Source organism: Schistosoma mansoni, assembly GCF_000237925.1.
Source record: "Schistosoma mansoni, WGS project CABG00000000 data, chromosome 3 unplaced supercontig 0174, strain Puerto Rico, whole genome shotgun sequence".
Taxonomy (NCBI): Eukaryota; Metazoa; Platyhelminthes; class Trematoda; order Strigeidida; family Schistosomatidae; genus Schistosoma; species Schistosoma mansoni.
This window is the reverse complement of record NW_017386012.1, coordinates 482,494-494,023: the sequence shown is the minus strand read 5'-3', so window position 1 is coordinate 494,023 and position 11,530 is coordinate 482,494. Positions and strand designations below refer to the sequence as shown.

Sequence of the window (11,530 nt, the reverse complement as noted above, 5' to 3'; positions counted from 1 at the left end):
CGTAGGACCAGGCACATATATGCATCGGTCCAAGATGCCATACCTCGTTAGCACAACAAGATGAACACCGGATTCATAGAAATAGTTAATTTAGTGGTGGTAGTATATAAAGAAAGGTTGTATATAAGGATATAGTATAGGAAGGAAAACACCACTTGAAGTTGAAAATCCTAATGACGGTTTATATTAAGCTTTGACTCACCCAGCACTTTACGATTGGAGAGCCTGCACAAAGTTGATGTACTTCTTTGGTACGACTTTCGATGACAGACACTCCCACATAGCCTAGCAACCAAACTAGTCAAAAGGTAGAACGAATGAATTAATGCTAAAAGCTAGTAAGGTTGAAAGCACTAAAGGAATGTATGAAGCAGTTAAAAATAGGGTCACACTCAAATATAAAATGGAAACAGTATTAGGTTGAAGTCAAAGCCAAATAAAAACTTGTGTGTGGATTGGAGGCTTTAATCAATGGGTAGTTAACACTTCTCTTGTCTGATTAAGTTAAAGTTGAACCAATCTCGAAAAATTATGACAAACTATGTTGGAAAAGAAACTCTTGCTAACTACATGTTTTTGCACTCAGCTATGAGCTAGTAATATTACTGGGCTTCTGTGGTGTTTATATACAACAGTGATTCCCTTGTACATTATTCCCCGGCTAATTTAAATGCCAAAAACAGTACGTTCAGTTGTGCTCATCGAGTCCTACCTGCCTTAAATCGAACTATTCTGGGAACAACGATTCGATTACTTTTAATTGTCTTAACTGCCTAAACTGAAATAACAGAAACAAGACTCAAACTGCCGACCTAGTGATTAGAAATCGATCTCCTGAATCACTAAGCCACCACTTCATAACTCTATGAAACACCCTAAATCTAGAATACAAATTTATTTAAGGACTGAACTTTTGAAAGCTGTCATCGTAAATTCTTACTGAAATGTACTCCTATATACAGATTGAAAGCAAATTTTGGTTAACATCAATACATCTGGTCTCACTGAGGTAGGTAAATTAGTCGAGACGTCCAGAAAGTGTTTAACCGCATACAAAAATAAGCTACTTGTTCCAAATTGATAAAAACCACCAGTTTTTTTTAAATATGATACTAAAAGTATTTCATTTCAACCTTTTTTCTTGACAGATATCAAATAAATCCTGAGAAATATTGGGGTCCAAAGTCGAAACCGAAAATGAAGAAAACATCACCTTGAATAACAACAGCATGTCAATGACGAATTTCACATAAATCCCTCATATATTATATTTTGTGAATGTATATATTTTCAAATACAAGCATATGAATAAATCCTTCAACTTGAATTTGCCCCTTGTATAATATATACCTGTAAATAGGAAGCTTAAAGCTCAGGAAACATTCCAAGATTAAAAATGTACATTGCAATTTCCGAATTACGAACCCTATAGCAAGTGAGCTAACAACCCCTACTTGCTGATATCGTAGAATCTCATACATTGATGTACCCTGTTTAAAATGCAAACGTGACCATTCACTTGATCGATCTTAGAGACTATCTCTATTCAGGAGAAGCTATAGATGATATCCATATGGCTGTAAATACCGCAGTTATATCTGCCACCAACTTTAATTTAATCGGAAGGTGAAGAAGAAACCATTGGGTTTCGAAAGCTCTAATCGCACTAATAGTTACTCAAAAACTGATTCTGACAGGCTCGTAGACAAGGTATTTACGCAATGATGGTGAACAGTGGTGGTCAACGGAAGAGATAGAAAATGAAGCAGGAATTGATAAAACTTAAAAATTATTTCTACTCATCAAGCAGGTGTTAAAAGACCAGCCGTCAGTGAGACCGATTAAGTATTCACGCCTGGTTCCAGGACATAGACATACCGACAATCGACTCCGTTGGTTGGGACGATTTCTGCCAACTTTTTTCATTGGCGGTTCTCTACTTAAACGTCATTGGCCGAGTCAGAGCTTATGTCTGTCAGGGTTGCTCACCATCGTCCAGTTTTATCCAACTTTGTCACTGATGTCCTCCTAAGAAACTACACTCGCTTAACTTTCCAAAGACTAATCTAGGGAGATGTGCACTTATCGACTTCAAATACGTATACGACATGGTCGTATTTAAAGACACCGATTAAGGGCCGAGCCTTCTGATGACCTTAAATCAAAATACAAGCACGACCTGAATGTCCCTCTCCTTTTAGATGCAAAATATTGCTTCGGAAATAGTCTGCACTACTGTCTAGATCAATCATAGGGGGTGAAGCACGTGACCACTTTATTTATTTTGAAGGTGTTATGACGTATTACAACTCGTTATTGTATATGAACGTGCAATGATACCGAAAATACGTACGAGCAGTCTTGGGTGCTATTCGGTCCTTCCTATCTGCCTAGCCCAGCCGTTAAGTCCAGAACACAAATAACAGCCTCAGCAATATGAATCATTATTTACAAGCATACTGGGTTATATATACTAACCAAACAGACCACATATATCAAAAATAGAAAAATAACATTTGTACAGTAATTGGCCAATGTGGCTGTAGCTAGGGGGAAAGTAATCAATAATAATAGTTCCAAGGTCAAAATAAAGGTTATGATAAGAGGAACACGGAAACGACCAGGTCACTTATTTAACAACTATCCAATAGGAATAGGCGTATTACATTTGTCCATAAATAGACCTCAGATTTATGATTCATAATTCGCCAGGGGATATAACACCTCCCCTTTTTGAGAAATCCGGAGTTGATATCCGGATTTTTTTTCCTCGAATTCACCCTCCCCCACGAAAGACTGTTGGATCCTCATATAGCCAAGTTACTATTAATGCGATATGTTTGTCACATTTAACAGGGAAACCATTAGAACTGAAGAGATCATGAGGATCGACGACATTTGATTCGAGGTCACCAACATTTGATTCTTCTGAAATAGTTTCCTTGAATTTCCTCGGAACCTCATTAGTAGATAATGAATCATTAGGATAATCAGTATCTATGAGAGTTGTATTGGATTCTTGATTATCATTTAATACATCTGACATTTTTCTCTCATTTTTATAAGAGAATTCAACAGAAACATATGAATCATCAAAATAATCTAAATCTGGTAGAACAATTACGGAATTTTGATCATTAGATTCATTAGAAACATTTTTCGTATCATGATTAATTTCATTTGGCGCCTCTGTATTCAATACACTGCTCGATTTGTTTTCCGTTTCTTCATGGGCGGGTACTGCAGCAATTTTAATGGCGCTTAGTAAGATATTGTCTCTCTGTGAACTGGACGATTCATTGCTCGCACGTTTTGTTTCAGGGTTAATAAGACTTGGACCGTGTACAGGGCATGTCTCTGAAACAGGTAGTACTGGGCTACTGGGCTGATCATGTATAACTGCTGCGCTTAAATTATTGCTTTGTATGGATTCATTGAGGCTTTCGCCGGCATATTCATTAGTTCTGTAATCGTTTTCCAGCTCTGTACGCAATTTTGAAATTAATGCGTCAACTTCCGTTGCACCCCCGAAGCATGGGTGATTCAGCAGCTTCGCGTGTAACTTGTCAATGAAATCCAATTGACTCTTTCTAAAGCGCTGCTCTTGTCGCTGGATTAGCAACTGAAATTGATCGGAAGTTAGAGCCATTTTTTTATGCAAATAATAATAATAATAAATCCAAAAAACACCGGCAATTGTTATGGATTATTTAATTCCGAAATGACGTCAGCGGTTGCTGTATTTTTTTTTCAGAATCCCCGTCGCCAATTGTTATAACGTATCAATTTGCCCTCTTAATATATATATATATATATATGTCCAATGATACAGGAAATACGTACGAGCAGTCTTGGGTGCTATTCGGTCCTTCCTATCTGCCTAGCCCAGCCGTTAAGTCCAGAACACAAATAACAGCCTCAGCAATATGAATCATTATTTACAAGCATACTGGGTTATATATACTAACCAAACAGACCACATATATCAAAAATAGAAAAATAACATTTGTACAGTAATTGGCCAATGTGGCTGTAGCTAGGGGGAAAGTAATCAATAATAATAGTTCCAAGGTCAAAATAAAGGTTATGATAAGAGGAACACGGAAACGACTAGGTCACTTATTTAACAACTATCCAATAGGAATAGGCGTATTACATTTGTCCATAAATAGACCTCAGATTTATGATTCATAATTCGCCAGGGGATATAACAGAAGGTCTGGTCAGCCCTGATGGGTTGGTGTCTGACGAGACCTCGGATTTTACCAATTCCAGTTACCTCTGAGGTAAGGCATTCGTCTGTCGACCGAACGGCGGGTATACCGAGTAGAACTTCACTCTTTATTACTCTATGTTTGAGAAACGTGATTCATGATAACAGAATACATGAGTAGGCTACAAGTTTTTGATTGTGTCCTCGAAGCATTGGTCACGGATGACGACAGTATAGAGTAAACAGTCTCGAGTTAAGATGTACGGTGGCGAATCCATTGAAGCAGTGAGTCTTCATTGACTGAGGTGATTACAACACGCATTATGTATGCCCAACCACCCCCTACCCGGTATAGGAGTAGGTTGGAGTAAAGCTAGTAGCGACCAAGCCGAAAACATAACATCAGTCAATAAAGTCATCGATTATTGGTCTAACATATGTTGGTAAGTGTAGACTGCCTGGTTAGAGTCCTCGCGATAAATAAATGAAGACGTTGGGTGATGTGGCTCACAATCAACAAAACATTTCAGGAATTTTATTGTTATTATTAGCTCAAACATTATTCTATTTACACTGTACAATGTAAACATGGATTTCCTTTTATGCGTTTCGCTATACATTGACTGAGGAGACTGATCTTGTTGGGTGGTGCGTTCTGAAATGAGAAAAACGTAAATACAAGATATAGACAGTGTATATTTAAATAATGATGCTGAAATAGTTTTTGGATATAAAGTAGTCTTTCAGTAAATTATGTAAATGTTTTTCATATTTAGTTTTTAACAATTCCTACTAAAGATTTATTATGCTCCAATCTAAGCTGAAAAATGAACGTATGAATCACACAACTACATCTGAGGTTGCTATATAACTTGCCATTGAAAATAATAAATAACTGGATAGAGGTCAAATGAACCAATAGCACAAGATTCTAGTCTTAGAGGTAAACAGTGAACCGACTAACATGGTCTACCCAAAAATTACAGTACTTATAAAAGATATTCCACATTGACTGATCCTTAACTCTCGAAGTAAATTAGATATTAAATAAAGATGAACATTTTAAACCTGAATAAATAACTTCCTACTAAAATGCGAGGTATACTACAAGTGTACCATAATGAATGGATTGGTTATATCAGTCAGTCAGCTACAACGTAGGACCAGACGCATATATACATCCGTCTAAGTTGCCATACCTCATTAGCACAACAAGATGAACAAATTCATAGTAGTTAATTTAGTGGTGGTAGTATATAAAAGATGGGTTGTATTTAAGGATATAGTACTGGAAGGAAGAAAGATATGGTGCAATTTTAATCTTAAGGTTTAAGGAAAGATAAAGAGTGTATACACCTACGCCATTGTGATCGATTCTGAGCCATGTCACACAGACTCCAACTATTGGTTACGATAGTCACGCGGATCGCAACCAAGTAGTCTGCATCTACCAACATGGCTCAGACTAGAAGTTAGTGACTTCGAGCACTGATGCCACGTTTCGGGTTGGCCGCCCCTAACTCTCTTCCAACCATCCCCAATACTAATCAGCATTGCGGACTGGTTATACGATGGATAAAGTATAGCCTAACCTTACAAAGAGAATTTCAAGGCTGAGTTGCTATACTAGGAAACTATAGTTCAACGTAACAGATAAACTAGTATCGGAAAAAGTAAATAAAAAAAACTTATCTTTAAACTTACATTACAGATGTACATAAGTAAAGTTTAATCAAGTTGATCATAGTGATTTGTCTTGAAATGTCCATTTAAGCTATACATACTGATTTTTTATTAACCTTTACACAATCCTCTAATTTCCTATAATTAGTAATAACTTTACAAAATGAAAGAACAACTAGCCAATGTTTGTCTTTAATCCACCCCAAGTTATCAGCAATTAGATGTAGACTCTGGCACCCATCGCAACGAATTATAACTATGCCTTTTTCATAAGCCAACTTGGAAAAATATTTACTTGACCGAGTAGCGCACTTCTAAAGAGAAAGGATTTCCCGATAAAAATATTATGCGTCCAATTACCTTGCATGTGAATTCAATGTACATCTTTCCTTTAATTTCGTTTTGATCATCTGACAATTCAGAGTTATCTGATGTGGTAGCAACTGGCAATGTTGACTGTAGGTTAGTTACAGTATCTGAACAAAATTTCTTTCTAGGCTGGATTGTGTTCAAACTCAGAAGGACTCTGCGAGTAATAGGCGGAAAACTATACAGACATCTACTAGGACAGTTTGAGAATTTCCAAAGAAAACTAGACGTGTAATAGCGATATAATTGTGTGGAAAGTGATTTTAATTGCATTTGTGGAAACAACAGTTTGCAGTTACGTGAAGGGAAAATTATCACACTTTTTAGTTAGAACGTCAGTGCATACAGGAAGCTAAAAGAAAAGAAAACAATTGAATGATTACATAGTTATTTAAAAAAGTAGGCTACACATTTCCAGGCTTTCTCAATGGACTTTTACTACAAGCCAGCTATAGAACAGGTAAAAGGTATTTATTTCTTCTTAATCACTAAGTGCATTAACATCACGGTTCTTATCGTCATGTATCACTGAAAAGGAACTTGCTAAACTGACATCGCGACGCAAGGGTATTTCCACAATCAGTGGATGTTTGAAACGCGTAAGTGATAATTTAAAATAACGACCTTCCACTGTTGTTTTGTGGGTGCGGTGTTCAGTATTAACGAACATTACCATCTCACTTTATGTCGGCAGTTGTTTAAAAAACTATGGCAGTTAGATATCACTGTAAATGTTTGTATTTAGTAAGTTTTAGAATTTATAGGAGGGCCATTTAGATTCGGAATAGTTGCACTGAAGTTTAAGAACACTCTTAATGGAACGTGCAACACCTATAATTTCTTTTACAGATCTACGTAAAGGACTGTAGAACTTTGCACTTACAATGAAAATACGTAACAAACGCTGCTCGAGCATGTCTGTTATTAATTTCCATGTAATTACATGGAATCACTATAGTTTTAAATATGGTGATTCATATTAACAAATGACCTTAGTTATGTGGCATTTTAGTGAAGTCGACAGCAAATGATATGTGTCTTAAGGTATGTTTTGTAATGGAAATGAGGGTAAACATAGGCGAAAAGTCGAATGTTTGCAGATATTTTAAAGATAAAGCTACAAAAAGAGGGATTTTCGCGTTATTAACACACAATAGACAGAAGAGACTTATCGGCGTTTTTATCATCTACCCCTTATTCCTTTTTCTCGGTTCCTTGGGTTAAATATGTAGTACCGTGTATCCATGTTCTACTGTTTTCATTTGATTTTTACAACCACTTCCTACATTCCCTGATAACTTGTTTATTGATGGCTCTATATCATCTCAACATTTTAAAAGTCTCTTATCCTGACTTATAAATGTGCACAATTATCTACTCACAACCAACCCCTGTCTGTGGCGCACTTTTTATAGGAAGCGCCGAAAGTCTTTCAGTCCTTTTTCACCGTGCCCAGTTGTAAGGATAAGAGGTTTATTGACCTATATTATTATTTGCAGTTTGTAACACTGTGAAGCTCCAATCTAGTTTTGAATATGTCAGCAGAAGGTACTGATGTTGCGTATTCCTGTCGAGGATTTCAGTAACTCACTACTCGGTGAGAGAAACGAAACTCTAGACGTAGACGTTTTGATCTCGGTTTTTGAAATTTCTTAGAATTCCCTCTCAAATGATCAGTCTTAGATGGAAGGAAAGGATACGACATGTTAGTACCAAGAATACGATAAGCCCATATTAGATCACACCGTATTCTACAGTAAGATAACGGAAAAAAGTTGAGGTGTCTCAGTCTGTCTTCATAAGATAGGCCAAATAGACCTTTTACCAATTTAGTCCCCCGGCGTTGGACTTGTTCCAGTATATCCGCCTCACATTTCAAACAAGGACTAGCTGCTTGAATTCCGTAATCCAAATGTGACTTTTTAAAAGTCGGGCATAACACTCTAAGTATTTCTTCCTTTAAGTATTGAAAAGACCTACGAATAGCCCGTAATACCTTAAAATCTTTGGCATTAGCAGCCTTGCATTTGCTCGTAGTTTTGAGGTCGCTGCTTATTGTGACTCCTAAATTTCTATAGTCCATTATTTTGGGTAACACAACTCCACATATTGTGTGGTGATATGAAACATCATAGTTATTTAATCATATCATCACACTCTTGTCAGAATTTACTTTTAGTAACCACCTAGCCATCCGTGTCACCGATGGATTTAGACCATCATGTAATACTATTCTATCAGATACACTGTGTATGCATCTTCAAACCGTTATGTCATCGGCCAAGTTTAGAACAGGTGATTTTGCTACAGTTGGCAAATCGATTAAACAAAGTAAAAAGAGAAGACGATCAAGAGTTTTGCCTTAGGGAAATTCACTTTCTACAAGTCTTCATGAGTAGAGAGTTTCATTAACTCTTATCTGCTCTCTTCTATCACTGAGAAAGTCACCTATCCAGTCTATGATTTTATGATGGAACCCGTAACTTTCTGGTTTTAATTTCAGATCCGAGTGAGAGACCTTGTCAAAAGCTTTACATAGATATATGAAAATCACTTCTACAGGAATATTTAGGTTTTTGCTGCAGCCCAATCTTCTCTTGCAATGGGCGAATTCGTCACGCATGATAGGCCTTTCCGAAATCCATGTTTTTCCATAGATAAAAGATTGTGCCCTTCCACATAGTTTATGACAGCCATACGAATAATTTCTTTTATTAGTTTGACAACTGAACTGGTTAGAATAACGGGTCTATAGTTACGAACTTAATCTCTGCTCTTCACCTTATTCACCGAACGGATTACTGCGTCTTTCCAGTCTCTTGGTAGTCTAGACTGACTCAGAGATATATCAAACTGTATGGCCATAGGTTTAGCAATCACATCCGACAAAATTTTCATAATCCTAGTGTGAATGTTGTGAGGAACGCTGGACTTATCAGGTTTGAAATGACGAAGTAGTTTAAGACAATACCAACCCCCTCAACCACGATTGATTGTTCACCATTCCTCATTGCCGGCGGAAAACTTTACTGGAATACTCCGGTAAGGCTATAGCTTTTTCAACATCGTCTCCTGCCAATATTAACGGATCTTCTTGTCACAAAAGCGGTTAGATTCCACCACTCCTGTGATTTCGCCTTTTTTTATACAAGAATAACTGTTTGGAACTATTTTTACAATTCCTAACCAGCTATTTTTCATATGACTGTCGACTTTTACTTATCAAAGGCTTACAAGCATTCCAAGTCTTACAATAACTATATTTGTGCTGTTCCAAGCCAGTAGAGATAAACATATTCCTGAAATAATGGGATGAAAAGCCAAAATTACGTTCTTTTATTCATTACGATTTTTGTTCAACAATACTTCCGTTTTCATTCAATGTGATGGTTGCTCAGTGTAGTACTTGTTTTGTTTTCCCGTATGACACTTTATTCTGTGTAACATACGATATCCTTGTATTTAATTGATATTTACTTTGCTCAGAATGACATGTAGCGTGTGATTTGTTATGACTAAGTATTTTTCATATATGCGATTTCATTCTAATTATTAACCAAAATGGGTGTACAATCAATAAATAAATGAGTGCATTTTCTACTAGGGTCGTTTTCATTGTCGTGTTTTGGGGCTAATAAATCTTCACCTGTATCAGTCATTGTGTCCTTACTTTTGCGTCCTGGGAATCTCAGTGGTTGCCCGCTTGACAAGTATACGTGATAAGCGACCCCGACATAAAAATCAGCTACGACAAGATATAACAGTTCGTGGTGCAGTCATAATCATCGGCCACCATTCATAACAATTCTAATGCTTTCTATGAAGTTTCGTGATCTGTTTAGTTATCGGTGGTAGACAGCTGTCCAGTCGGCGTGATAACAGGCATCGTGTAAACGAGAACGTAACCAAAGTGGGCCTGTCTTTGAAATGGTTCAAACTGCAGCAATTTACTAGAGACAGGAAGCCAAATAGACATTTTCATTTCGTGTGACCTGTAAAGATCCAAGCTTGGTTTTAAAATATAGGGTCAGGATCTCATTGCTCAGTTAAGTGATTTTCGCTTTAGAGGACTGGTAGTCGGATACTGATATGTATTTTGAATGTCGTGCCATTTAATGCCACAAACAGAACCGTCAAATTCAGCAGTTTTTTAAGCATCTTAGTTGTCTATTCTTTTTATACTCGAACTGAAGTTTTGTTTCTACCTATTTCTTACAATCTCTGAAGAAGCTGCGTTGCCTGGCAGCATTGCAAACTACTGTAGACCAGGTATCTATCAAGTGCTCTTCAAGTGCAAGTCAGTCATTACATTTTTTTCAATGTCATCGTACTGAACATTCATGAACACATTGACAAAGGGTTTTTTGTAGAGAATTCCTGGGACCAAATACTCAACTTTATCCGTGTCTGATAAAAGTATCAAGTTGTTGATTCTTGCTGATCCACATCTGGATACTGTACGGGCTTTTGCGCGAGCTCTCTAAAGTTCTACGATCAGTGGATTTCGTTTTATCTTTGACTCCTGAAATATATCAGTGGTCTATTCGAGTGGAGAGAACTGCAAAAATGACGATACATTATCAATTTGTCCCCATTAATCCTTTTATACGGAACTAGATGTAAGTGAGGAGTTTGAAAACGAGCTAAGTAGGATTTACTTTTCAATTTCACACCACAAGTTTTGTTCCAAGACAACGATATCGTCCATGAGTAAAGGAAACGTAAGACACGTACTTTTCTAAATGAGGTGATAGGTCAACGCTGAGGACATTTACGAAAGACTCCGAAGTCATGCTGTAAATTGTTGTGGAATGAAACCTCAGAAGTGAGTTTACTGTATTCTATATACTCTCTTGTGATTTATAGCCCTGTAACCCTCGATGCAGACTTGAAATAAATATAAAATTTGATGTTTCTGTGACAACATCTATATTGGATCGTATTTATTATATAATTAAACTAACCTCGGACTTTCTGCTCCTAAAACAATGTAAGCTTGTGGAGCATACACCTGGTATGTCCTATAGACCACCTTTTCTACCCATAAAGGTTTCGAATGGGCTCGGTACGCATACTCACCAGATCAAAGATGGATACGTCTTGCTACGCATCTTCTACGATCTTTGGCTAACTAAGAGCAAACAGTTCTCAGTATATCGATAGTCTTCCAAACATATCTTCGAACGTCTTCATTTCTGATTTAACTGGATTGATATACTTTGATTATGAGGGTGTTACCTGTAAAGGTGCCATCAAACTCCGAAT

The 11,530-nt window shown here is 36.9% G+C and overlaps 2 protein-coding genes across 2 annotated transcripts; both read right to left on the bottom strand.

The window, feature by feature from the left end:
* Positions 1 to 2,776: 2,776 nt before the first annotated feature.
* On the bottom strand, positions 2,777 to 3,649 carry Smp_202400 (unnamed protein product; the record flags this gene model as incomplete). The annotated part of the gene is made up of 1 exon (XM_018791215.1): positions 2,777 to 3,649. One exon carries the CDS (start codon positions 3,647 to 3,649, stop codon positions 2,777 to 2,779), a length of 873 nt encoding a protein of 290 aa, XP_018645596.1.
* Positions 3,650 to 6,187: 2,538 nt separating this feature from the next.
* Smp_117390 (hypothetical protein) lies at positions 6,188 to 6,538 on the bottom strand (the record flags this gene model as incomplete). The annotated part of the gene is made up of 1 exon (XM_018791214.1): positions 6,188 to 6,538. One exon carries the CDS (start codon positions 6,536 to 6,538, stop codon positions 6,188 to 6,190), a length of 351 nt encoding a protein of 116 aa, XP_018645595.1.
* Between the last annotated feature and the right edge of the window lie 4,992 nt (positions 6,539 to 11,530).